Genomic DNA, 27,860 nt, shown 5'->3' on the forward strand with positions numbered 1-27,860 from the left:
TTTATTCTTTTAATAAGAAACTTTTGCTTACAAAAACAAGGTGTAAAAAGTCAAGATTTACAAAAATCATAAAAACATGATTTATATTTCACACTTGAGAGACAAAAACAAGCCCCAAACATGGATTTTAATGGAGGTGGTTTGCTTCATTTTAAAAGGAAAAAAAAAGGAAACTAACCATACATTGATGTTAACATAGCATGAAATTTATTCTTGAAGAATTTATATAGTTGAGCAATATTCGGGGAAGAAGCCATTTGGTGTTGCATAGCATTTTAGTGCACCAGGTGGGTTTTCCAGGCACCAGGGAGGCATTGTTGCTGGAAAAGTGAGGTTTGGTGGCAGAAAGAGGGCAGTGATGTGTGTGTGGGGGAGCACAGTGAAGTAATCCTGGGCAGTGGGCACTAAAGTGACACTGCTGAGGAAGCTGCTGCCTTCAGAAGGAAATAAATGTTTTGTGACCCTAAAATTCATGGTAGTGCTACTGTCCAGGGTTTGGGGGCTCTTTGGAAATGGAATATGTATGGAACTGGCATGTATAAACTCATGTAGCCACAGAAAGAGGTGGATAGAAACAGGTCCCCCATGGCAATATTTTTTTCTGGTCAGTTTACTAGGCATTAAGAAAAACAGTGCTTTCATGTGCCAAGTCTCCTATGGAACTAGTATGGGATTAAAGGACATTAATTGGAAAGGAGGCAGTATATATGGACCACAGTGGCCTGTTAAGACTGACAGATGTCTCTAGCAGTTTGTTCACTACTAAATATAAACAGGACAAAATAGTCTTTCTTGACCGTGCCAGCATAAATATTAAGAAAATTACTTGAGAATTAGATTTTTAAAGTATGTATATTTTAAAAAGAACCATTCTCTTGTATAAATCAGCTAGATCTTACTTGATAGATGAAGCTAAGACCATTTGAGTCTACACTGGGTAGACTCTGAGAGATTTATATCTTATTGGGTATTAAGATGAAGAAAGGTCACATGAAAGCAAAGCTTAGCTTTGAAGCCAGCACCTCCCAAATGGTGACAAAGGAGGAATCTTTTAAGCCATAGTATAGATGCTAAACCTATTTAGACCTGCATCAAACTACTTGCTAAGACAAGAAATACCAGTACATCCTGTTTTTTTATAGGAATGAAACGTAGATCCTTAAAGTCTGCTACCTAATATAATGACTGAGCAGTTTATTTGATAAAAATTTCCAAAATTGAAAATCAAAATCCAGCAAGAGTTACGGCAGCTTCCAAAAGCATAATTAAAATTTCATTCAAAATTTACTGTTTTGACTTCAAGTAAGTGTTTACTGCTGGTTGGGTTTTAAAGCCATAATGATGGTTTGAGTAAGATTTCATTTATTTTTTCTCTTTTTAAAAAAAAATTTATACATTTTTGAAAAAATGTATACTATATCCCTATCTGAGTAGGCCCCCAGCCTGATTTGGAAAGGCCCAAGTTAACATATGGAATATGATAAAGGTAGTGAAAAACAATGGGGTACACAGTCTGCTTTGAAAAGCAGCCATCTGATGAACAGTCACAAATACAAAGAATTTGGACATTACAACAAAATTGCAGAACTTGCTGGTAAGAATAATTTGCATTCACAGACAAGAGATATGAAATGCTTTTTAAAAGTCTGTGATACCAGATGTCCTTTAAACACTACACAGACCCATTTGCCACTTGAAATGATAAGAAGAAATCCTTTCCCTTAATCTTCAATTCCATGCAAACCATAATCGAGTACAAGGCACCAAATTTTATGAATTGTATAAAATTAGTTCACAAAGCTTTATCAGTAAGTAAAACAAACTCCATTTATCCCTCCCAGCCCACCCACCCAACTCCCACCCCCCACCCGCCATCCCCAACCAAGTGTTCATTCTGCACTACTGTCAACATCTCTAGGGCTTATGCTGGGGCATGCCCCGCTGCCAGCCAATCCACCTCATTGGTTCTTCCCTTGTACTTGGATGGAGCTGTAAGCATAGCCAGAGTAGCAAACTCATACAATCATTGACTCTAGAAGCCTTGCCATTAAAAACAAAAATAAACTCTGCTATTGAGTCCATAGGACACATTAACACTTCTACAGTTTCCAATTTTATTCATAACATTTTAAGAAACATCTGGAAATTCTTTACAGTGTAGCACTGCCCCCCAACCCTGCCCCGTAACTCCAAGATTGAGGGGCTGGATCAAAGCTGGCAAGAGCTCCATCCACCATGTAATAAGAGCTTCAGTTCCTGGCTACCAAGGCCATTCCTAATTATTTTTACACTAGCATGGATGTTCGTCTTAGAGGCAACCACAAATATGAGGGTCAGGCTAGATTGAGGTAAAAAAAAAATCCTTTTTGAGGGCCTAGGTGCACTCATCTTGGCTGGCTACAGCAGCAAGTAAACATGCCAGCCAACTGACTACAAAGGGTTACTGGAACAAGACTCTTAACTACTTGCCCTGGGAGAGAAGTGGGCCCATTAAGGTTCGGTTAGGAGACCTTGGGTTTGATTTGGCAGCATCTAGTCAGCTTTTACCTGGTTCTTCTTTTCTTCTCTTTAGAATGATTCAATTTAATTTAAGATGCAACTGAGACATTCATCTGTACCCAATATGTAAATAAATTAAAGGCAAAGGGACATTTCCCTCACAATAGCCATTGGCTTATGCAGCAGGGAATTCTTCTTTAATAGAAATCTCCTTAATACTAACTTCTTAAGTGTCTAGTGCTGCTGCCTCTGGGTACCTGAGGTGTCTGTAACTGCAGTGCGCACCTTTCGCAAATGTGTAGCTCAGTGGAGACTCTGATGTTAGTTTCTTTTATTACTTTGATATATATGTGCTCAGCTAAGTTAAGTACTTACTTCACAAAGTCCTTAATCTGCTTAATAAATCCTTATAATATTTGGTATAAAACTTTTTAAAAATTAAATTGGAAGATCTTTGAATTTTCCATTAAATGTTTATTAATAATTATCCCCACTGGACAGCCTGAGGGGTAAAGTAGATGCTCTATTAGTTCTTCTCTATCTCGTAAGTTCTCTTTTTCTAGAATAATAAATATAAGATTCAATGAAAGATGAGGCACGATTCATAGTTTCCTTTCCTTTTTACTCTCCTTGGTGTTTTTGAGTTAATGGGCTTCTCTATTGCCACAAAAAATCATTACTAATCATACTGACTTAAAACTGTGGATCTTGAGAGTACAGCTTCACATCAGAGCCTCTGGCAGCATGGACAGTGTTCACACTTTAAAACAGTGTCCAGGAGAGGGTGAGCCCAGGCAAAGCTTATACAAAGAAGCCTGCAGTAGAAATATAAACCAAATAGCATAAAAAAATGCCATACGCTATCGCTTCCAAATAAAAGCTAAATATTACAGAAACCTCACAGTGTTGGAAAAAGCAAGTTTAATTTAAAATATAGCCACTCCTTCCCTATCAGGGTGAGCCATTTTTTTGTCTGAATTTCCTCCATGTCTCAGTGCTGCCTGGCAGGGCCTATGGGAGAGTTCATCTCAAAATTTTGAGGTCAACAGCAAATGCTACAGATCTATGCGGGAAATGTGGCTCATCAACATTGCTAAAGCTATAACCCTCATTCTTTAGCCTTGCTTTCCCCACTTTCCAGCCCTCCCCAAACTCCCTTCCACATCTACTCCCTTCAAGTGACAACTGTACTTCTACCTGAATTCAAACATGAATATGATATACTCAGTCAAAAGATGAGCATTCATAGTGACAGGTTGAGTGAGGCTTACTGCAGCAACCATAGCAACAAAAGTTCAGCAAATCTAAGTGAAGAACTAAGAATGAAGTGGTGCCTGATGGGGACAAGGATTTTTATCTGGGCAATTTCATTCTGTTTAGAAACTGACCCAATTTAAAAAGGAAGGTGCATTTTACTAGCACTGGGGGAAAGGACAGGGCACTCTTGCTTTTTTCTCTGATGGACTGAGTATAGCGGGTAAAGCAACAGTAGGGACTATCAAGATTTGGAAGGGAACAGGCCAAGACCATCAGCAATAAACTCTTCAGATATGTAGGGGGTGCATTCCTAAGCAGTTACCATACCCTAGAAAACCAAAAGCTCCCAAACCCTGTGGACATGAATGTTCCGGCTCTCCAGGAACATGAAAGACGTTGTAGGCTAAGAAGCCACACGCTGCACTGAAGTGAGAACAGGTGACAGGCATTCAATAAGCCCTGGAGCACCGGCTATCTCTGCCCACCCTCAACTGAGTTCTGAGAAAACCTAAGAACCAGTTTAAGCCAAACCATGTGCTTGCCTTAGACCTGAACCAGGGCTCTGCTACAGAACTGCGATAGCCAGGAGTGCCCTTTGGCTCAGCATGCAACATGTGCTAGTCTATTGCTTCTTTATATAAACTGCCCCTTCTTTAGAATGAAGGGATATTCACACCAGTCTCAGAAGTATAGAATGATTAAATGACAGCGGCAGGCAGGGAGGGTATGACATATGAAAACCATCCCATTTTGCATGGGGAAATTTGTTCCATGCATCTCACTCCACTCTTCAGCTGCTATCCCCTGAAAAGGAAGTTTGTTTTAAACCCTTGAGGGTTACTTCCTTTGTGGGAATAAACCCTTTAGACTTCATCTCCCATCTTGGAGCCAATCCCATCCAGCAAGCTGCTAGCCCAGGGCCCCTCCTCACGTGCTCTGTCCAGGGCTGCTCACATCCAGAGGGTTCTTCTGATGCTGCAAGGAGGTCCTGTTTAGCAGGGGAATCACATAATGGAGAGAAAACATGGCTGCTCTCCTGTGTGGATATGATCAATTTTCTCCCCCTCTTCTCCACCCAGATCCCTCTATATTCAGAAGCAACTGATGAAATGATCTTCATAGAAGTTACTTCTTTTGATTTGTTTTTATGAAAGGAGGGAATTCCCAAATTCAATGAAAAGAGACTACAAAATTTATGATAGGACATGAATCACCTGGCACCTTCTACTCTAGACTCAGTGAGGCAAACCTAGTCATCTGTTCCTGCAGTAGCCTTATTTCCTATAAGAGGAAAGATGTATGGACACCAATAGTTTAAAAGCAAGCCAGTCTTTGATACATGCCTCCCATTTCAGGAAAATGTCTGTGGTCTGCCTTCATCGTTGTTGCTGGACTGCACCTGAGATTGGAGATGGGTTTCTGAGATTCTTGCATTGCCCTGCACTGTTCTTTGAGTGTAAAAAAGGATGTAGGCCTGGGTTTTGCATACTTCCTCGACACTGCATACATTCAGCTTTGAGTCATTGCAGTGGACCCAAAAACCTAGGAAACCAACGGAGAAAAGGAGAAATGACTACTCAATTCATATTTCTAGTCAGCAGGCAAAATCAGGAAATGAAGAAAGGAACAGAGCAGTTCTGAATAGAGCCAACCCTCCATTATTGGTGGTGGGAAAGGGACAAGTATATGAAACCAACAGACTTCTCTATATCCACTGGCTTTAACACCACCAAACCCCACCACAATACTGCTTATCAGCTGACTGCCGTTTTTATATTTGTTTTATTCAGGCTTTTTCATTGTCCATTAGGGCGTTCTAGAAAGATAGCTGCAACACTGCAGGCGAAGCAATGGGGAGACGAGGAAGAAAAGGAGGAGGAGAGGTGAAATGGATATAGAGGAGAGTCATAAAGGAAAATTTAGAAGGAATAAAAAAGTATTTGTTCACAGGCTCTGGATGCCCCAAGGGCTGTGCAGTTCAGCAACAGTGAACAGCTGAAAACACATCTGCAGCCCATTGGTCAGTACAGTAGCTGGGAGACTCCACTCTGGAGGATGACAACTTAAAGCTCCTTTGGAGGGGCCCTTGCATCCCCATACTTCCCATGGCAGGGGAAGTAGTAAGAACAGTAAATGTCTCCAGCTTTATTATAAGCTGAGGCTAGTGAGATTCATACAATATCTCCTTGAGGTTACCCAGGTAATATTTCTGCATAACCAAGAAGGAAAACGGGGGTGTGCAGAATTAGCATTACCACAATAGTAATAATATCAATAACCAGCACTATTGATAATACTACAGTATCCTCCAACACTGACTGAATAAGCACTATGTGCTAGGCAACTGCTCTTTTTTTTTTTAAAAAAAAGAGTCAGGATCTCACTCTGTTGTCCAAGCTAGAATGCAGTGGTGAAATCGTAGCTCACTGCAGCTTCAAACTCCTGGGCTTGAGCAATTATCTCAACCCTGCCTCCCAAGTAGCTAGGACCACAGGTGCACACCATCATGCCTGGGTAATTTTTAAATTTTTTTTAGAGATGGGGTCTCACTATGTTGCCCAGGCTAGTCTTGAACTCTTGGCCTCAAGCAGTCCTCCTGCCTCTGCCTCCCAAAGCAGAGGAATTACAGGCGTGAGCCATTGCACAGGGGCTAGGTGCTGTTCTAAGCACTTTTACGTGAGTTCCTTTTAATTCTTAGAACAACCATATGTTGTTACTTAGTGATATACCCAAAATTTGAATTCAACTTTCATAATTCTGTTTTTTTTTTGACAGTAGAGTCTCGCTCTGTCACCCAGGCTGGAGCAATCTTGGCTCACTGCAACCTTTGCCTTCCAGGTTCAAGCAATTATCCTGCCTCAGCCTCCTGAGTACCTGGGATTTCTGGTGCCTGCCACCACGCCCAGTTAATTTTTGTACTATTTTAGTAGAGACAGGGTTTTTACCATGTTGGCCAGGCTGGTCTCAAACTCTTGACCTCTAGTGATCCACCCACCTCAGCCTCCCAAAGCGCTGAGATTACAGGTGTGAGCCACAGCGCCTGGCCCAACTTTCATAATTCTTTCCGTTGGATTTAGATGTATGTAATTTCCCTCTAGGTAATCAATCCATGGGATGGAAATAAAAGGAAAACAGTAAAATGTGGAGAAATCAACCCCTTTCCGTGTCCCCCACCCCACAGAGTAAAGCGCACGCACCTCCCTCTGTGTTGTAGCAATAGGCTGTGTAGTGTCCTGAGCCAAACCCTTTCCCGTGATGCATGACCACTGCGGAGAGATCATAGGCAAAGGTCTCTTTGTCAAGAGAGGAGAGCATGTCCCTGCAGCAGTAAGGTTCCATGGTTAATACCTGGTCAAAGACGACATGGACCCCAATCTTCTCTCGATGATTACGGCCAGACCACCTAGAACATGGATATAAGCTTGTTACTAGTAAAAACTGGCATATACAATCATAGGTAGAGGCAGGTATTAATAAAACAGGAAACTGAGAAAATTTAACCTTCTGGCCTTGGTTTTCCATCAATAAAATGGTGATAATCAATGTTTACATTTATTTATTTTCAGACAGGGTCTCACTCTGTTGCCCAGGCTGGAGTGCAATGGTATGATCAAGGCTCACTGCAGCCTCAACCTTCCTGAGCTTAGGTGATCCTCCCACCTCAGCCTCCCGAGCAGGGGAGACTATAGGTGCACACTACCATGCCTGGCTAATTTTTGTATTTTTTATAGAGACAGGGTTTTACCATGTTGCCTAGGCTGGTCTCAAACTCCTGAGCTCAAGTGATCTGCCTACCTTGGCCTCCCAAAGTGCTAGGGTTACAGTCATGAGCTGCTGCACCTAGCCCATTTATTTGCTACGAATGTTCCATGAAGGACTCTGAACCTAGAGATCCCTAAACAAGCAATTCAAGCAATAGTCTTTCTGTAGTATCCTGCTTGCCCTTCTTTTCCAGATTATTTTATACGTCATCCTGAAGATGAATCTACATAAGTCCAAGCCAGGCTAGAAAATCTTTAAGCGCAGACACCCAGTGGAGGCTGGATAATTAATTACACAGGAGCATGAGAGCAAAAGCCCAGTCCTGCTGGGTTCCCACATCAATTTGTCTTAGCGGATGTGAATGATCTAATCTCCATGGAAAACACAAGGTCTCGAGCAAACAGGCTTCCCCTCCCAACACCAAAAAAGACATGCGCCCTCACCAAAGCCTTTGGAGCAGCTTTTCCCACAGCTCTCACCCAGCTGGGGACTCCAACAGCAAGCTCACCTGAATCTTTTAAGGTGCAGCCGGAGGACCTGAGGTAGTCTGTAGATCATTAACTGCTTTCTAGCTTCACTCAGAACAAGGGGTTTGGGATTGGATTTTCGTCGTTTGCCTATGTGGTTTGGGAAGGTAGGTATAAGACATAGGTTGTGAGGAGTCTTTTTCTAGCTATGGCAGAAACAGTGACTTCCCATTCAATATGCATTCTCCATATTTTTCAGTATCTGAAACTCAATTTTATTTGGGGCACAATGTGACCCTCTTTCTGCATTTCCCAGCTTCACATGCCTGCATAGTGTGGTCATAGAAGTTCTGGCTAAGATGAAAGGAATGACCATGTGGCACTCTGCTTAGACAGGACTGACTCAGTTGTAAGGTGCAGCCCTTTGGCCTGCCCGCTATCTGAAACTACTGGAATTCCTCCTGGACCAAAAGGTAACTTTGAAGACAGAAATCTTGCAATAGGATAGTAAAACAGAAAGACAGAAATGGCTTGGGTCACTGATGACCATGCAGCCACCATGCTGGCCCTGAATCTCCTTCAGACTTGTTTTATGTAACAGAAAAATAAAATCTCTCATTTTAAGTCATTGTTATTTGGGTCAGCTGTTAGAAGCAATCCAATCTTTCAAACTTTTGCCATCAGCAACTTTGCATATGATGGAATATAATAGAATGTGCAGCAGCAAGCACATAGAGTAGAAGCGTATGTTAAGGCTCCATGTCTTCACAATGGCTTATAACTTCAATTATGATACCCCACAATACGATTTGAAAAAGCTTTTTGTTTGCACTAGGTAAGCCTAATTCTGCTTGCTGCTCACAACTAGTTGTGTGCTAATGGATAAGTTATTCAAAACTCTGAACCTCAGTTTCCTCACCAGTAAAATAGGGAATAATGCATATATTTCAGGCTTAGGAAAAAGATAAAAAAGGATAAGATTACTAAAGGATAGAGCATGTAAACACATCTTTTCTTCAGCATGATTTGCTTATAGCATATTCAAATATTTAGAATATGAACTTTGTTGGTTCTATGTTTTTATGCTGTGCCTAGTTTTTGAAACACATTTGCTGGATAAAAGCACACTGCTGGACATGCAAGGACAATGCTGACAGGTGGCTAAATTTATCAGCTCCAAAGCAGAACCAGTGATCAGTCTCTAATGTTGTTTCTAACTGTGGGGGAAATGCATTTCTTGAATTCCTGGCCTCAAGCAGTCCTCTCACCCTGGCCTCCCAAAGTATTGGGATTGTGGGTGTGAGCCCACTATGCCTAGCCTTGAGGAAATGCATTTCTAAACTTCAGCAAATAAACAATGGAAATAAAGTTATCTTACTTTCTATCAGAAGCCTTCCCTGTAACCATTTACTGATGACTGTTTTGTTACATTAAATTGGTAAATGGATGAGAGTAGAAAATTAGTGGTTAGTGCAGTCCCTGCTAATTGTCTTGAGCTGTTAATATCATGGGCTCAGTGTTGGAAGAGCTGAGCATCTGATACCAAGTCCTGTCTCTACTACTCACGAAAAGTAGCAAATCACAGCCAGATGATATATTGCAGAGCTGTGACAATAGGATGTGGAGGTATAGCTTCTTATAATAGACTGCATCAGAATGAGTGTGCCATAGGAGAAGCTTTTACCAGGGTGTGCAGTCACAACATGTGGGGGCATGAACAGATATATAATTCAAAGAGGGGCTTGGCGTTATTTTATATTCCAATTCACCATTTTTTTTTGAAAATTATTGCAGCTCTGGCTAGGAACCCTGGCAGTGACTGCCACCCTCAGCAGAGGGAGTAAGTGAGCTAAGATGAAGACAATATAGCTAGGCTTTGTTTCCCTAAAATGAAATTCACAAAGAAAAAGAAATTACTGATTCGATTGAGATTGATCAGTTCTGTCTCCATTTGATTAAGCTGGCCAGGAAGACAGGTAGAAGACTGACAGTTTTGAAACTTCACGGGCAACAGATCAATGCATCTCATCCCTTCGCCATAGGTTTCCTTCTCTGGCATTATTTGCACTTGCCTAGAGAAATCCTAATAAATTGGCACATCTGACAACCAGAAGAACAATCCTTTCTTGTAAAAATAAACAAAAGTGTTTCTTGCCTAATCTATCATATCGAAAAATGGAATTAAAGCTGTTAATATTCTTTTGTTCCTTACAAGTTAAAGGCTTCATGAATCCCTATTTAAAAAAAAAAAAAATTACTCTAATGAAACAATTTGATTCACCTGACTCTGTATCTCAAAATGGAACAGAATAGGTGAGTCTACAGTTAACCAGGTATAAAATTTCAAATTTTGTTTTCAAATGGCAAAATGAAATCAAGCATAACTCTGTGTGTGTGTGTGTGTGTGTGTGTGTGTGTGTGTGTGTGTTTTTTTTCCCTTAATGAGGTCTTGCTATGCTACCCAGGCTACTCTCAAACTCCTGGCTTCAGGCAACCCTCATAACTGTGTGTGTGTGTGTGTGTGTGTGTTCCCTAAACAAGGTCTTGCTATGCTACCCAGGCAACCCTCATGCCTTAGCCTCCCAAAGTGTGGGGATTACAGGTGTGAGCTATGCACCTGGCCTCAAGCCTGACTTTCGATTTTTGTTCTGATTCTTCAAAGAGCAGAACACGTTTCACACAATTTACTATTTTTTAAAACCGTGTGTGAAATATATTAAGAAATGCTAATATATATATGTGTGTGTGTGTATATATATATGTGTGTGTGTGTTTGTATGTGTGTATTGAGATCTGATCTCACTCTGTCACCCAGGCTGGAGTAGAGTGGCAAGGTTCCTGCAGCCTTGACTTCTGGGGCTCAAGCAATCCTCCTACCTCAGCCTCTGAGTAGCTGGGACTAAAAGTACATGCCACCACATCCAGCTAATTTTTGCATTTTTTTGTAGAGATGGGGTTTCAACATATTGCCTAGGTTGGTCTCGAACTTTGGGGCTCAAGCAATCTGCTCACCTTGGGGCCTCCTAAAGTGCTGGGATTACAGGCATGACCTACCACGCCTGGCCTAAGATTTTTTTTTCTTCAAAACCTGTAATCTAAACTATTATGTAGCTGAAAATTGATTTCTAGGTCTCTGCACAATCCATTCACTTTATACTTTTAGTTTCCAAATCTATATATGCCACAAACCCCAAACATGAGCAGCCACATATTTGCTCTGCATTTCCTCTGTCCATGCTGGGTTAGCAGAAGCATTAAGTGTTAGTATGGCAAGACAGAGGGCCCTGTATAACATGCCTCTGTAACCATATGTAAAGAGTTCCACTTTAAAATTACAGACATGACACAGAAATACTTCCTTATGACCCTCTCTGAAATATGAACTTTTCAGGCATGTGAAGAATATAAAAACAAATGCAGAAAATATTTCATGAAGCTGCCATTGAGAAAGCACTTGAAGGCTTGCTTTCTTGGTTCTGTTGTACCAATCTTTAGCATCACTCCTGACAGACATTAAATCTACTAGTTCAGTACAAAGGTATGCTTTTCTTTCTTTTTTTTTAGACAGAGTCTCATTCTGTTGCCCAGGCTGGAGTGCAATGGTACAATCTCAGCTCACTGCAACCTCCCGATCCCAGGTTCAAGTGATTCTCCTGCCTCAGCCTCCTGAGTAGCTGGGATTACAGGCACATGCCACCACGCCCAGCTAATTTTTGTATTTTTAGTAGAGACAAGAGTTTTGCCAGGTTTGCCATGCTGGTCTCAAACTCCTGACCCCAGGTGATCCACCCGTCTTGGCCTCCCAAAGTGCTGAGATTACAGGTTTGAGCTACCACACCTGGCCAAAAGCATGCTTTTCTGATATTGCACACCTCAAAGAAGCTATACCATCTGAGTTTAGATTAAGTAAGAACTGTCAGACTCTACATTCATGAATTTAAGCAGGAGCCCCGTAGCACTAAGAAGCTAAGAAATAACATTCTGAGTTCCCATTTCAGGAGCCACACTTTGAAATCCCTTCCAAGAAGACAACTAAGGTCAATTAGGAGGTCACTCATCTCCTAGGTCTTTGTTTGTTTTTTGTTGTTGAGATGGAGTTTTGCTCTGTTGCCCAGGCTGAAGTGCAATGGCGCCATCGTGGCTCACTGCAGCCTCTGCTTCCCGGATTCAATTGATTCTCCTGCCTCAACCTCCCAAGTAGCTGGGATTACAGGCAACCGCCACCACACTCAGCTAATTTTTGTATTTTTAATAGAGACACGGTTTCACTGTGTTGGTCAGGCTGGCCTCAAACTCCTGACCTCAAGTGATCTGCCCACCTCGGCCTCCCAAAGTGCTGCGATTTCAGGTATGAGCCACCGTGCCCGGCCTTGTTTTTTTGTTTTTTTTGTTTTTTTTTTTTTTGAGACGGAGTTTCACTCTTGTTACCCAGGCTGGAGTGCAATGGCGCGATCTCGGCTCACCGCAACCTCCGCCTCCTGGGCTCAGGCAATTCTCCTGCCTCAGCCTCCTGAGTAGCTGGGATTATAGGCATGCGCCACCATGCCCAGCTAATGTTTTGTATTTTTTTTTAGTAGAGACGGGGTTTCACCATGTTGACCAGGTTGGTCTCGATCTCTTGACCTCGTGATCCACCCACCTCGGCCTCCCAAAGTGCTGGGATTACAGGCTTGAGCCACCGCACCCGGCGTGTTTTGTTTTTTAATACATAATTAAACAAGTCCATGTTTTTGTTTTTAGAAAAATGGGAGAAAAAGATCTTTAAAAGATGCTTTAGAACCATTCAATATCATTAGTGTTACTTTTGACTAAAGGGGACAAAGCAGCACCTTAAACTGATATTCCAGTTATACTTCCCCACTACACCCCCTCCTCCACACAGCACTCACTGTTACACTGGTCACAAGCGTAGATTCTCCCTTCCAGGGCCTCTGTCTCTGTGAACTTGGCCAGCATCTCAGTGAGCAAGCACTCTGTCTGATTAAAAGGGACAAACCCCTTTTCTATGCAGTGATAGCGTTCAGGGAATTCCAGGGACAGGTCCCAAAAGGGCTCAATGGTATTGGATTTGTAATTGCATGATATACATGTGACCTAGAATGAAAAGATTGATTTACAGATTATAGAATTTCCATGCTTCCTGCATACAGCTTTACTTACTTCATAAAAGACACACTTTATCAAAACTAAGTATATAATTTGCAAAAAACAGTAATATTAAAATAGTAAATATAACTTTAAAAGAATTAGAGTATATTACTTCTGATGTATATTTGTAACTATGGGATGCTAGCTGGAATTTAAAAACCATACTGCATAGAGATTATACCAACCCCTCTTTTCTATTCTCCTCTCCCAAGTATGCTCTACCATTCAACAGTACAGTAGTACAGACTGCAAGTTATTGTGCATTCATTCAAGGGATCAGTCTAATATAGAGAATTTGCAGGTCCCTGCCTGCTTCCCCCACTCTGGCATTCCTCCTCTTGACTTTAGACCTTCTATGCAGCCCAGCATGGCTCTCTTTTTGCCTTTGTTTCTTGCAGAAGCCCTACACTGAACCCCTCTGTCTGCAGAGCCTCAAAGTGCTGTGATTAGACCTTCACTCCCACTATAGCCTTCCCAGGTGCACCTTTCTTCCTGAGGGGAGGGGAGACAGAAGAAGTGCTGATAAATACCCCCCTTTTACATGCTCAAAAACAAAAGCCTAATTAAGCTTTCCCTTTCCATCCCATTCATCATTCTTTCAAAACCCTAAAAACCAAGACACAAGCATAGGGTAGAGGTTTTAACCTGATTCTCTTAAGTTGCCCACCAACCATTACCCCACCCCCTCCCCCCTTTATTTTTTGAGACAGAGTCCTCCTCTGTCACCCAGGCTGGAGTGCAGTGGTGCAATCTCAGCTCACTGCAACCTCCGCCTCCTGAGTACAAGTGATTTTCCTGTCTCAGCCTCCCAAGTACCTGGGATTACAGGCATGTGCCACCACGCCCGGCTAATTTGTATTTTTAGTAGAGACAGGGTTTTACCATGTTGGTCAGGCTGGTCTCTAACTCCTGACATCAGGTGATCCACCCACCTTGGCCTCCTGAAGCACTGGGATTACAGGCGTGAGCCACCGTGCCCGGCACACCTGCCTTTTTTAACTATAAAAATACTCTTTCTGCATATTCCCTCAAGGCCTTATCTAAGAATCTTTGCCTAGGTTATATGGCTAAAAATCCAGGAGATAAAAAGTAATAGGGAACAGGAAGGAGGCTTGCATTGGCCTTTACCACGTTCTCAGCTACCATCCTTCCTTGTATGTAAAGAAGGGAGATTACTCTTTCAAACTATTATGGAACCAGGGTTACAGGCAAACTCTGTTCCCTAAAATTGATCAAAGGATGGCACACCAACAATGGGTACTTAATTATAGCAATGAGAATATGATATTGCCCATACCTTCAATAGCAGTTAAATATATCCACTGAAAATATAGCGATGTGGCAAGTTAAACTAAAAATCTGGCTGGAAAGACACTAGGCAATTTTCCCCATAAGATCATCATGTGTACAGTAGAATGAAAGGTACAAATGACCACTCTCAAAAATGCATAATCACAGCAAATGTTGGCTACTCTTATTAGCCCAATAACCCGGGACAGGCACTCATAGGAAGCCCAAGCTAACATATAAGCTTCCACTGTCATGGTAGGCACACACATACCTGACTGAGCAGCTGCCCATGAAATATGGTATTCACCACCTTTAAGACCTGTTTGGTGAGCTTCCTCTGGGAGAAGGGGATGAGGATGCGGCGTGTGGTGCCCTCAGACTCGAGCTCCTGCTGCACTTTGTGGAGCAGCTCGCAGAGAAACTCCTGAGCGTCTTGTTGGTCATAGCCACGGAAGGCAGGGATCAGGCTCCACACTGAGTGAAGCATGGCAAAGGGCGACACTAAGGCCCACTTCCCAGACCACATGACTCGGAAGAGGGTGTGCAGTTCACGGCAGAGGGAAATGTGCTTTGAGCTCGGCTCCTTGTTCTGGATGAGCTCCAGGCTCCGACTGATGGAGGCCCCGCTGTTCCAGCAGAAGCCCTCCCGCTCGCACACCTCGGCCCTGTCACTCCTCGAGGACAGTTCCGTGGCTGAGCTGCTGGTTGGCTTGCCAGAAAGCTGAGTCTTCCCGTTGGTGGCTTTGGGAAACAGATGTTCCGTTTTGGAAGGGTCAAGGTTGAGGAAACATTCTCGGAACTTCTGGAGGTGGCTGAGCACCTGGAGGATGGAGTTCATGTAGCAGGTGTTGCCCAGGTTGCGCAGGCCCGTGACGCCCGGGGCCACAGCAGGCTGGCGACGCAGCTTGAGCGCAGCAGCGGATGCTCTGCGTGAGGTAGGAAGGGCAGTGGAGCGTGTGGCGACCGGGCCCGCGTCGCGGGGCGCGTGCAGGAGCAGCCGGGCACTCTTGCGCGGAGGGGCGCTGGCCAGCTCCTCCAGCAGCCTTCGCTTCACCTCGCGCCGCCGTCGCCGTGCCTCCTCCTTCTTGCGCTCCAGCGCCTCCTCCTGCCGCCGCTGCTCCAGCTTCGCCTGGCCCCGGGAGCTCTTCTCGAACCACAGCCGTAGCGTCTTGGCCAGCAGTCGCTGGCGCCGGTACCACAGAGCCGTGAGCATCTGCGGCTGTCCCTGAGGAGTGCGCTGCGGCGGGACCACGTCCTCGCCCGAAGCCGTGGACCGCAGCGTCCGCCCGCGTCTCACCGGCAGGTCCTGCTTCTGGCCCCGGACCGCCAGGAGGGAGCTTCTCAGCAGCTTCAGGTCCCCCTCCGGGTTATCATTGAGCACGTAGTCCTTGCACAGGTAACAGAACACATAGAGATCCCAGACTTCCATGGCTAGCGGGTGTCCAGTCTCCTCAAAGTGTTTCAGGGCGTGGTCCTCAATGTATCGGCCACAGGCCACGTGTGAGCACTTGAGGCAGGCCCACACGGACTCGGTGGTGGCACACTCCAAGCAGCACCACTTCTGAGGGTTCAGGATGGAGTGGTCCTGGGCGAGCCGTAACCGCCCTACATGTTTGCATCTATCCATGTCTTATAGAAGTCGCCACTCTCTCAACCTGGCATGACAGAGTCCCCAAAAAAGAAAAGGAAAACACTTTCAGAAAAAACATTTTCCTAAAAAAAAAAAAAAAATACAAAAAGGCTTGCAATTGGTATTTCAACTCTAGATTCATTTATTTTCAATTCCAAATTGGTTCCTTTGAAAGTTAAAAAAAAAAAAAAAAAAAGGCACATTTGGTATAAAGGCGAAGAATTACAGGACAGTTAAATTACTTAAAAAGAAGTATCATATGGAAGGGTTAGCACAAATTTGAAACTTTATGGTGTGTCACATACCAGTAAGAGAGACGAAGCGCCTCCAATAAAAAAAGTCAGTTTTAGGTTGGTTGCAATGTAATGCAAAGCAGAGATATGAGGATATAAGGTAAAAATAAGAAAAAGAAAGTCCTCAACAGTACAAAGTATCATTTTTATGAGACGTGGTTAAGAAACATGGTATATGTGGGTTTGTTTTGTTTTGAGACGGAGTCTCACTCTTATTGCCCAGGCTGGAGTGCAGTGGCGCCATCTTGGCGCACTGCAACCTCTGCCTCCCAGGCTCAAGCGACTCTCCTGCCTTAGCCTCCAGAGTAGCTGGGGTTACAGGCGCGCAACACCACACCCAGCTAATTTTTGTATTTTTAGTAGAGATGGGGTTTCACCATGTTGGCCAGGTTGGTCTCAAACTCCTCACCTCAGGTGATCCACCTGCCTCAGCCTCCCAAAGTGCTGAGATTACAGGCATGGGGCACCAGGCTCGGCCTGTTTTTTAGAGGCAGGTCTCACTATGTTGCCCAAACTGGTCTTGAGCTAGCCTCAAGTGATCCTCCTGCCTCAGCCTCCCAAAGTGCTGGGATTACAGGCGTGAGCCACCGCACCCAGCCAACATCTGTCTTTTTGAAAAGCACATCTGCATCTTGCAGTAAGGGTGGGAAAACTTACCTTCTTTCCTGAAAGGATAGGTAAGTAAAGAATTGGACAAATCTGACTTAGGACAAAAGGTAAAGTGGCTACTGGTATTATAATAGTTAACCAAACTACCGAAATAACAACAAAAAGCCAACAAATCTTCCAGCTATATATACATATATATATATATGTAATATGAAAATATATATATTAAAACAGTGGTAACATCCTAAGCATGTTTATTTTTTTCTATTCCCAACAATGCTTCTTCAGTATTGTTCATCAGAGAAGCCTTGTGGGCAATTTCTCCAAGGGAAAGAAGCTATACAACTATTTTAAAAGAAAATTTTTATATCTTTGAAACTTTGAAGGCGTTTTCCCTCAATACCAGAACTTAAAATTCCCTAGGCTAGGTACAGTGGCTTGCACACTTTGGGAGGCTAAGGTGGGAGGATTGCTTGAGGCCAGGAGTTCGAGACCAGCCTGGCCAACACAGACCTCTTTCTACCTATCTACTCTATCTATCTATCTATTTACTTATATATTTATATATTGTGAGACAAGGTCTCACTCTGTCACCCAGGCTGGAGTGCAGTGGTGTGATCTTGTCTCCCTGCAGCCTCTACCTCCTGGGTTCAAGTAATCCTCCCACCTCAGCCTCTAGAGTAGCTGAGACCATAGGTGCATGCCACCATGCCCAGCTAATTTTATTTTTTATAGAGATAGGGTCTATGAGGCTGGGCACAGTGGCTCATGCCTGTAATCCCAGCACTTTGAGAGGCCAGTGCAGGCAGATCATGAGGTAAGGAGTTCCAGACCAGCCTGGCCAACATGGCAAAACCCCATCTCTACTAAAAAAATGCAAAAATTAGCTAGGTATGGTGGCAGGCACCCGTAATTCCAGCTACTCGGGAGGCTGAGGCAGGAGAATTGCTTGAAATCGGGAGGTGGAAGGTGCAGTGAGCCGAGATCGTGCCATTGCACTCTAGCCTGGGCGACAAGAGCAAGACTCCATCTCAAAAAAAAATAAAAAGAGGGGGTGTATGTTGCACAGGCTGGTCTTAAACTTAGGGGAACAAGTGATCCTCCTGCCTCAGCCTCCCAAAGTATTAGGATTACAGGTCCGAGCCACCACACCTGGCCTCATCTCTTAAAAGTAATTTAAAAAAAAAAAAGGCCAGGCGTGGTGGCTCACACCTGTAATCCCAGGACTTTGGGAGTCCAAGGTGGGTGGATCACCTGAGGTCAGGAGTTCGAGACCAGCCTGACCAACATAGTGAAACCCCGTCTCTACTAAAAAAAAAAAAAAAAAAAAAAAATACAAAAATTAGCCGGACGTGGTGGTAGGCACCTGTAGTCCCAGCTACTTGGGAGGCTGAGGCAGGAAAATCGCTAGAACCCAGGAGGCAGAGAGTGCAGTAAGCTGAGATCACACCATTGCACTCCAGCCTCAGGGACAGAGTGAGACTCTGTCTCAAAAATAAATAAATAAAAATAAATAAACAAATAAGGCCAGGCACAGTGGCTCATGCCTGTAATTTCACTACTTTGGGAGGCCAAGGCAGGCAGATCACCTGAGGTTGGGAGTTCAAGACCAGCCTGACCAACATGAAGAAACCCCATCTCTTCTAAAAATACAAAAAATCAGCCAGGCATGGCGGCACATGCGTGTAATCCCAGCTACTCGGGAGGCTGAGGCAGGAGAATTGCTTGAACCTGGGAAGCAGAGTTTGCAGTGAGCCGAGACTGCGCCACTGCACTCCAGCCTGGCGACAGGAGCGAAACCCCGTCTCAAAAAAATAAATAAATAAATAATTAAATTCCCTAAAGGTAGTTCCTCTTTCAAAGTGAATTTATTTCACCTCCATTTATTCTCTACTTTTGATTTCTGTGACAAATGCAGTTTCATGATTATGAGATCAACCCAGAAAAGTTCTAAATCCAATGTACTCTGAGTAGCCCCTTTAATTTTCCAGATGCTTTTTTGGGCCTAGTCCTATTTATGTATGCCAAAACCTATAAATAAATAAATATACTGCAGGACCAAATTAGAGATTCTTCCCTTTTTTATTGCCTTTTCCAGATGGCAGAGGCATGTCTTTGTATAAGAAACCCTCAAATCATACAAAGGGACGTGACCTACACTACTCTCAATCAAGCCAGATCATGATTTTCTTATTGCTAAGCGCCCTTTAGGTAATTTTTCTGGATGTGTTTACCCACTTTTCTAATGAGATATACAGTAGTCTCCCCTTATACATGGTTTCACTTTCTAAGGTTTCAGTTACCTGTGGTACAGTACAGTAAGATACTCTGAGAAACCACATTCCCATAATTTTTATTACAGTATACTGTTACAATTGTTCTATTTTATCATGTTATTGTTAATCAATTACTATACCTCATTTATAAACTAAGCTTTATCATAGGTATGTATGTACAGGAAAAAAACATAGTATACATAGGGTTTGGTACTATCTGTGGTTTCAGGCATCCACGAGGAGTCTTGAAAAATATCCCCTATGGGGGAATATTGTAATCTTCAGAGAGGAGATTATGTATATTTCTGTTTTTATACCCTTACCCCCTTATAATGCCAAGACTTCTGGGTGTTCCACTCTTGGTGGTCAAAAGTATTCTGTCAGAATTACCTTCTGGCACTGTCTGGAATAGTCCTGAAATAACCATTTTTGTTGACTTTTCTTACTGCACAGCCAAATCAAAACACACATACATTAAAAGATGGAATGGTAAATAAATGAATTTTCTTTTTGCTACTTAATACCAACTGAGGATGCAAATTGAGTACACACTGATGCTTACAACTAATTCCTGGGGACACAAAAGAAAGTAATGAAGGAATGAAGAGGAGGGAAAAAAAAATCAAGATACAGGCAATTCCCAAGTTTCTCACTAATTTAATATTCTTTCAAAATTTAGTCCCTGAACTACCTACCAACATCTGAATTCCCCAGGCTACTTGTTATATATACAGATTTCTTGCTTACTACTCCAGTCCTGAGGAATCTGAATCTGGAGAGGCTTCTAAAATCTCCAACTTAAACAAGCTGTATAGATGATTCTTTTGCACATTAAAACCTTAGTCCATTAATCCAGTAAATTATATAGGGATGAAAGACTCTTCATAGAAATCAAAGAAAGAATTTTATTTCTCCAATTCTTCCACTTAGACTAATACTGCCCAATAGAACTTTCTGCAATGATATATTCTCTATATATCAATGAGAGGGATATCAATATTATAATTTATATATATATCTTTATATCCTTTATATATCATTGATCAGTCAATATATATCATTGATAATATTGAGAACAGAGAATGTGTACAGATAGATAATTGATATTATCAAATATTATTGAAAATATTCTCTATCTGTATTTATTACAGTGCTGTCCAGTACTGTAGTAACCAGTCACATGTGACTACTGAGCGCTTGAAATGTGCTAGTGAGACTGAGGGGCTGAACTTTTAATTAATTTTAATTTAAAGTCACATGTGGCTAGTGGCTGTGGAATTATATTGAGACAGCACAGACTTACATACACCAGGACACACTATCTTTAGCTTGCTTTGCTTTTCTTTTTGTTTTCTTTCCTTTGAAAGATTTGGTACTAGCTAAATTGTATCTGAATAGCCTCCTCTTGTAACTTAAAACCTGATGCCTGGCAGATCCCCATTTTAGCTTTGATGTGTCTTCAGGAATTTAATTGCTACCGAGATCTTATCATATGAAATACAGCAGAGCTTCAAATCCTACAAAGAGAGAATTATTTCTGTAAATAGGAATATAGCAACACCGCACCCAGAACACTGATGCCTTGCAAAATCAACTCCTGTGCTAAAAAATATGCTGGAACAACCAAAAGCCAAAAGAGACGAACACTAAAAAACCATTCCACATCCTCTCCATGGAGAGCTGTCAAATGAAAAGGGCACTCTGGAAATTCTTTCTTCTGATTTCATTTTCTGATCTATAAATCTGCTGATCACGCACATCCTCTCCTGCACAGCCCTTTTCCCATTACAAATCTGTCGTGGCGGCTCACTAACCTGCCATATGGGCAGAGTAAATCCATTCAGGAAAACACAGGGCTACTTTGCACCTCACCATACTGATTTAAGCTAGGCAGACCAGCTCCTCTAGAGGAAACACGTACCTGATTACGAAATGGAAATCTCCCAAAAGTGACACAAAGAATAAAGGCTACCTTAACCAACAAACAAAAGAGAGAATAAAGAGAATACCACCTCAGGTATACTCTGATCAAAAAAGAAGATGTGTTTAATTCACCTCTCACACATACTCTGACCACTTTATTTCAGGATAGGGCCTAACACCCATTGGCAAAAAGAATAATTCTATTTTATATTTTTCTGATGTGTACAGGTTTTACTTCATATTCTCAAAGGTCATCATACTAACATTTCCACTTAAAATGGACATTATCCAGTGTGACAGGCACCTAGTACCCAAAACTGATAAACTTACAGCGTAATTGGGAAAGAACATGATGTGTCTGAATACTTCTACATCAGCAAGTTTTAAATAGATCAACAGCTTTAAATAAATGTCCTGCACACCCTTGGTCTATCTGCATATGGGGAAAGTAAACCTGACAAAACATCAGCTTTTGCTTTTTTAATTACCATAGTTTTATCTTAAAAATATAAATCAACTGGAACTAAGAACCATAATCAATATTTAAAACCATACTATAGATAAATATCACTAAGTATTAAATGAAAAAATAATGAAATCTTTTCAACTTTTACCTTTTGTTCTGATGAAAAACTTCTAGATTTATCATATCATTTTTTTAAAAAGTCTCCATATGAAAGATGACAACATTAGGATTCTAAATCTTTCAAAAATCTATAGCTTAAAAATGATGCCTTTTCATTGGAGTATTTTAATTATTCTCAAATAGCAGATTTCTCAGCAGGTCTTAACTGCATGACTACATCACCAGAAATAAAACTTCTGAGGGTTGAAGGGGAATCAACAAAAACAAAATAGCGGGGGAAAAGACAATAAATCTACTTTAGAGAAATTTCCATTTCTTCTCTCTCTCTTATATTAATTTCTCCTCAGTTCTTAACTAAGGACCATAGAATAATCCTGCTTGGTCTTGGTGAGACCAAGTGGCATAAATTCCAGCTTCAGAGAGAGTAGACACTATGGTAACATGCTGACAGCCTTCATTTACATAAAAGAATACTAATTACTTGGTATCATCAACATCTGTGATTCTGCTCACTGCCATATGCGACAGCACTGGGTATTTTAACCCTTCAACTCACTAAGTGTACCTAGAATTATATCTACCACAAAACCTGCATAGACTGCTTAAATAGACAGTGAATACACATTTACAAATAACAAATGTTAAAACTGAATTTCATTTTCTGCCAACATTTCCAAGAGGTATTGGAAAACATAATCTAATATACAGTTAAGAAAAAGATTTAAAAATCAAGGTAGAAATCAAATGAAGATATAGTTAATATCCCAAAGAAAGAGTGCCACATTCTAGAATATTATGTAGGACTGTAAAAGGCCATAAGTACAATGACACTAGCCTTTTGAATTTTTATATTTATTGCTAAAACAAAAATGAAAAGGGCGCAGAGACTGAGAAGGGTAGGTAGGGTTAGAGAAACTGTTCAGAAGTCCTTTGCTAAAGGACAGTGGGTGGGGGAGGAGATTGCTGAATGGGTAGCATGTCCTCATAGGCTGCTGCCCTTTCCCATTTCCCCATCAGTGCCACTGTCTCTGAATGGGGGGGTGGAGGAGGGATAACCTCTAAGTCATATCACAGCTCAGAGACCCCTGGAGAGGCTGAACTCTCCAAGAAGGGTTCGGAAGCTCTCACAAAATGTGTTCTTAGCTCTCTGACCCAAGAGCTGGAATGTCCACTTATGCAGCAGCTGTTGGCCACAGTCAACAAGACCTGACGTGCTAGGTGTGCCAGAGCCCTTGTGAGGTATGCTGCCACTCATTTGTCACCAGCAATCAGGTGCTAATGTTCAAGAATGAGCATCTAATCATAGGTTACAACAGATGTAAGGTTATGCCAGCATGACAATAGCTCACTTGCATTAAGATCTGCTTTCTTCAATGAAAAAGGAGTAGAGTTCATCTAAGGAACTGGGCCTGGCACAGAACAATGGTTTGCCCATGGAAAGGGGCTATCCCTGCTGCCATGCAGGGAAATGACAAAGGCAGAACACGTGGCATGGCACAAATGCTTTGTTCCACACCCTCTATACCTTCATCCTCTGCTCTCTTTTGTTTGCCTCCTTCCTCTTGCTACAAATATTCTCAAGTGTCTTCTGTGTAAAAAGAGAGAGACAGACAGACAGACAAAAGTTTGCCCTGCCCCCTAGACTATCCTTGACACTATTTTTAGATCCTTTCTCCTTCTGGCAAGAGTAATGTGCAGGTTCATCTTCCTCACAGTTCACTCCTTAACACTTCCTTTTTGTGGAAACTGTTTTCTCAAAGATCGCTAACAATTTCCTTATAGCTAAATTCATTAGCCTTTTCTCAGTCCCCATCCACATTTTTTTCTATGTTTAACACCAAACAAACACCCGCTCTTGAATTTTAGACAACTGTTCTTGTCTGGTTTTCTTCCTGTGTCTGTAATTACATCTCTGTTTTCATGTCTCTCTTCCTTGAAATTTAGGATTTCCTTAAGCTTCTGTCCTCAGCTCTCTTCTCAATTTTATCTATTTCCTAAAACTTTAAGCATCATTTCAATACAGGATTACATATTTCAGTACTTTAAGGTTCAAGCGATTTTGTCTCAGCCTCCCGAATAGCTGGGATTACAAGCGCCCGCCACTGATTTTTTTTTTTTTTTTGAGATGGAGTCTCACTGTGTCGTCCAGGCTGGAGTGCACTATCGCTATCTCAGCTCACTGCAACCTCTGCCTTCTGGGTTCAAGCCATTCTCCTGCCTCAGCTTCCCGAGTAGCTGGGACTACAGATGTGGACCACAATGCCCAGCTAATTTTTATATTTTTTGTAGAGATGAGGTTTCACTGTATTAGCCAGGCTAGTCTCAAACTCCTGATCTCAAGTGATCCGCCCACCTCAGCCTCCCAAAGTACTGGGATTATAGGCATGAGCCACTGCAGTGGACTACTGAGATTCTTTTGAATCTCAGGTTGAATTTTCACATAATAATACCTGTTTTATGGTATACTATTATTAATGATATTTTCAAGATGAAGCTACTGCACATGTTTTGTACTTTTTTGTTTGGTAGCAGTGGTGATCCTGTACTGAGGTATATATATAGTTTCATCCATGTCTCCTGGTGATAAAGATCTAAGAGATGACTGATGGGTGTTTAGGAGACACCACCTGTGGTACAAAGCTAAGCTAGCTGGCTCTCAAGGGATCAGACTTTTTGATTAATTAACTTAATATTCTTGCTAAAGAGTTCTATACCTAAAACCTAACCCATTTTCCAGGAAGATGGCTGACTGGAGGCAAGATGGCAAAAGAAGACTGATCATATTAAATTCAAGGATTCTGAATACAATGGGAGAACACATGTGTGCACAAACAGAGGCACACACATGCACACACTCTTAGAAATGTTATCCTTGACTCTGCAGAAAAGTGGCAGCCAAAAGTGGATGAGAAGCAGACTGGCTGGGTAAGGATTAAGCTTCAGAGCTTAGTTGTTCATTCTGCTTCTGGATCAAAGGGGTCTACTTGCTACAACCTGGTGAGGCCATTCATAGAGCTGACATTAAAAAGGTATGGCATGCATTTTGAGCCACTCTAGTATCCTGTCCCTAATCTGTCCCACTGCTCAGGCCCTGCTCAATAGCAGTTCCCTCATTAGCCAGGGGAATCAGCTCTGTCCACACCTTGGTCAGTTAACCTAACTTCCCTATGAATCCCAACACATTAATGTTCCAACCAATGGAAGAAAGATGTTACTCACAGGCCAGAATTTTTCTTAAGCTGAGAAAAGATTATCCTGTGCAACAGAACCCCTGATCTCATTTGCTAACTGTTCCTTTTATTGAAGATAAGCATTATACTGTCGTTAGCCATACTGTGTATGTGACCCAGTGGCACATAGATCAGCTCCATTCAGTACAGCACATGTGTAATGACATTTGCACAATGCAAACTATTTCCTCTGTGTTATTCTGCTTGGGATTGCCACGTTGGTATTAAGAGTCTCCCTTAAAAGGAAAGTGGGGATAAAAGTCTGTAGGGGAATGAAAAGATTTCTCTTTTTAAAATACTTGTTGAGATTTTGTGCTTTGGAAATGGAACAGGAAATCAGTTGGGGAGAAGAACCAGAAACAAGGTTGGTTTTGGGTAATAAACCCCCAAACAGCAGGTGGATATCTGCAAGCAGGTATTTAGGATATCTATGTAATAAAATCTGTAAGGGGAAACCCAAAAGCCACTCAAAGTCTTTTGTTATGTTTTAGCATGATCTTCCTGACAAGCTAGTGATAAAACAAGGTCTGGACTAAAGGCTCCCTGTTCTCTACTGCCACATGGAAAAATTTTATCCCTACCACTAAAAGAATCGGGGTTTACCCTTCTAAAAAGCTGACCAAGGGAATCATGGTTTGTCCCTGTAGTATACCTCTCTAACACCATGTTCTCTACGGCAATCAGACAGACAATCACAAAAAAACTATACATACATATATACATATATCAAAGTAAGTGTATATATGTATTTATGTCAGACTTTCTTGAATTGTACCCTTGAAATATGTGCGGTTTATTCTACGAAAATTATGCCTTAATACAGTTGTCAAGCATTATTCAGACACATACACAGACATGAGTAATTTACTCCTAATAAAATAGGGGATATAGGCAGTGGCTCCTTAAAGTATTACGTGAAAACTGACAGGAAATGTTATAATAGATGGATAAGGCTGACAATACCTACCTCTACTGATCAATTTTGCACAAAACCAGGGCAACTAGATCTCCCTGATACAATGCATGGAAGGGTCATAGCAGCATCACCTATTACAAAATACTCTTGCTAAAAGATCTGAGCCTGAGTCCAAGGAAGCCTTTGGATCTAACTACCAGGTTATGGGAAATATAGGAGCCAGGAACATACTATCATAGGCTGTAGTTAGCCAAATCACCAAATCAAAATGTGGCAAACGCTACAGGATCAATCAATCATCTGAGTTCTTTAACAAATAAATGGCATGAAAAAAAGGCAAGTGGGAATGAATTTGCTCTAAATTATCAGAAACCTAGAGACACAGCAATCAAATGCAATTTGTAGTTCTGATTTAGATCCAGATTTGAACAAACCAACCATAAAAAGATATTTTTGAGATAACTGGGAAAAAATGTTTTAAAATACTGTCTCTAGCTACACCATTAGGGTTTTTTTTTTTTTAACGTTATTGAGGTATAATTAACATACAGTGAGCTGTACATATTTAAAGTGTACAATTTGATATGTTTTAACATATACTTGTGAAACCACTGCAATTATAACAATAAACATATCAGTCACCCCTAAAAGTTACCTTGTGCCCCTTTGTAATCCCTTCTTCCAGCTTCCCTCCCTACCACCACCCTTATAGTCTACAACCAGAGAAACTGAACATGGACTAAGTATTAAATGACACCAAGTAATTATTAGTTTGGTGTGATAATGGTACTGTGGTTCAATTTTTAATCTTCGCATGGTTGAAATACCAAATATTTTGTATGGTTGAAATATTTACAGGTCAAATATTAATATTATGATTGATATATAGAATTTGCTTTGAGATACTCCAGGGGAAAAAAATAGTACAAAGATGGAAAAAACAAGATTGTCAAAATATTTCTAATTGTTGAGGCTGGTTGATGGGTACATGGAACTCATTATACTATTCTCTTTATTTTGGGGTATGCTTGAAATATAACATAAAAATGTTTTTAGGCCAGCATGGTAGCTCATACCTGTAATCACAGCACTTTGGGAAGCCAAGGTGGGCAGATCACTGGAGCCCAGGAGTTCAAAACCAGCCTGGACAATATGGTAAGACTCTATCTCTACAAAAACTACAAAAAATTATCTGGGCATAGTGGCACGTGCTTGTAGTCCCAGCTTACTCAGGAGACTGAGGCGGCAAGATTGATTGCGCCCAGAAGGTTGAGGCTGCAGTAAGCCGTGATTGTGTCACTCACTCCAGCCTGGGCACGAAAGCAAGACCCTGTCTCAAAATAAATAAGTAGCCGGGCACGGTGGCTCAAGCCTATAATCCCAGCACTTTGGGAGGCCGAGGCGGGTGGATCACGAGGTCAAGAGATCGAGACCATCCTGGTCAACATGGTGAAACCCCGTCTCTACTAAAAAATACAAAAAATTAGCTGGGCATGGTGGTGCATGCCTGTAATCCCAGCTACTCAGGAGGCTGAGGCAGGAGAATTGCCTGAACCCAGGAGGCGGAGGTTGCGGTGAGCCGAGATCGCGCCATTGCACTCCAGCCTGGGTAACATGAGTGAAACTCCGTCTCAAAAAAAAAAAAAAAAAAAAAAAGAAAAATAAATAAATAAATAAATAAAAATACTTTTAAAGACAAGCAAACAATATACTAGTAGTAAGAGAAAATCTTGGGATACGAGCTATTCGCAAATTAGACAGGTTATGAGATACTCTTCATTTTTATCATCATTTCTAGTTTTACTTTGAAATGTACCCTTTGAAAAACACCTCCCACCTAATCCCCCACGCCAAATCAAAGTAGTACAGTTTTTCTCAGCAGTGTTAGTCACAGAGATTGCCTGCATGAACCTTTCTTCCTGGGCCTCAAGTCTGCCTTTTAGACTAAGGTGGCAACCCCCAGCCACCACCCCC

General features: G+C 41.8%; 1 protein-coding gene across 2 annotated transcripts; it reads right to left on the reverse strand.

The window, feature by feature from the left end:
* Positions 1-1,396: 1,396 nt before the first annotated feature.
* Positions 1,397-16,577, reverse strand: USP49 (ubiquitin specific peptidase 49). Of its 2 annotated transcripts, none has more exons than XM_032253312.1 (5): positions 14,695-16,577; positions 12,875-13,079; positions 8,027-8,135; positions 6,954-7,159; positions 1,397-5,298 (listed from the first exon to the last, which is right to left on the reverse strand). In XM_032253312.1, exons 1-5 carry the CDS (start codon positions 16,048-16,050, stop codon positions 5,108-5,110), a joined length of 2,067 nt encoding a protein of 688 aa, XP_032109203.1. In that variant the 5' UTR covers positions 16,051-16,577; the 3' UTR covers positions 1,397-5,107. The 2 variants fall into 2 exon arrangements, with proteins under 2 accessions (XP_032109203.1, XP_032109204.1); XM_032253313.1 differs by having other exon boundaries at positions 5,071-5,298; positions 7,105-7,159.
* Positions 16,578-27,860: the final 11,283 nt, after the last annotated feature.

Source organism: Sapajus apella, unplaced genomic scaffold, assembly GCF_009761245.1.
Source record: "Sapajus apella isolate SASKATOON/1434 unplaced genomic scaffold, GSC_monkey_1.0 scaffold83, whole genome shotgun sequence".
Taxonomy (NCBI): domain Eukaryota; kingdom Metazoa; phylum Chordata; class Mammalia; order Primates; family Cebidae; genus Sapajus; species Sapajus apella.

Excerpts from the sequence above, each read along its gene's own strand:
- USP49 (XM_032253312.1), bottom strand. The coding sequence starts at position 16,050 with ATGGATAGATGCAAACATGTAGGGCGGTTACGGCTCGCCCAGGACCAC. Across the intron at positions 13,080-14,694 it reads ATGGGCAGCTGCTCAGTCAG|GTCACATGTATATCATGCAA; the intron begins GTATGTGTGTGC and ends TTTTCATTCTAG. Across the intron at positions 7,160-8,026 it reads CTGCACCTTAAAAGATTCAG|GTGGTCTGGCCGTAATCATC; the intron begins GTGAGCTTGCTG and ends TCCATGTTCTAG.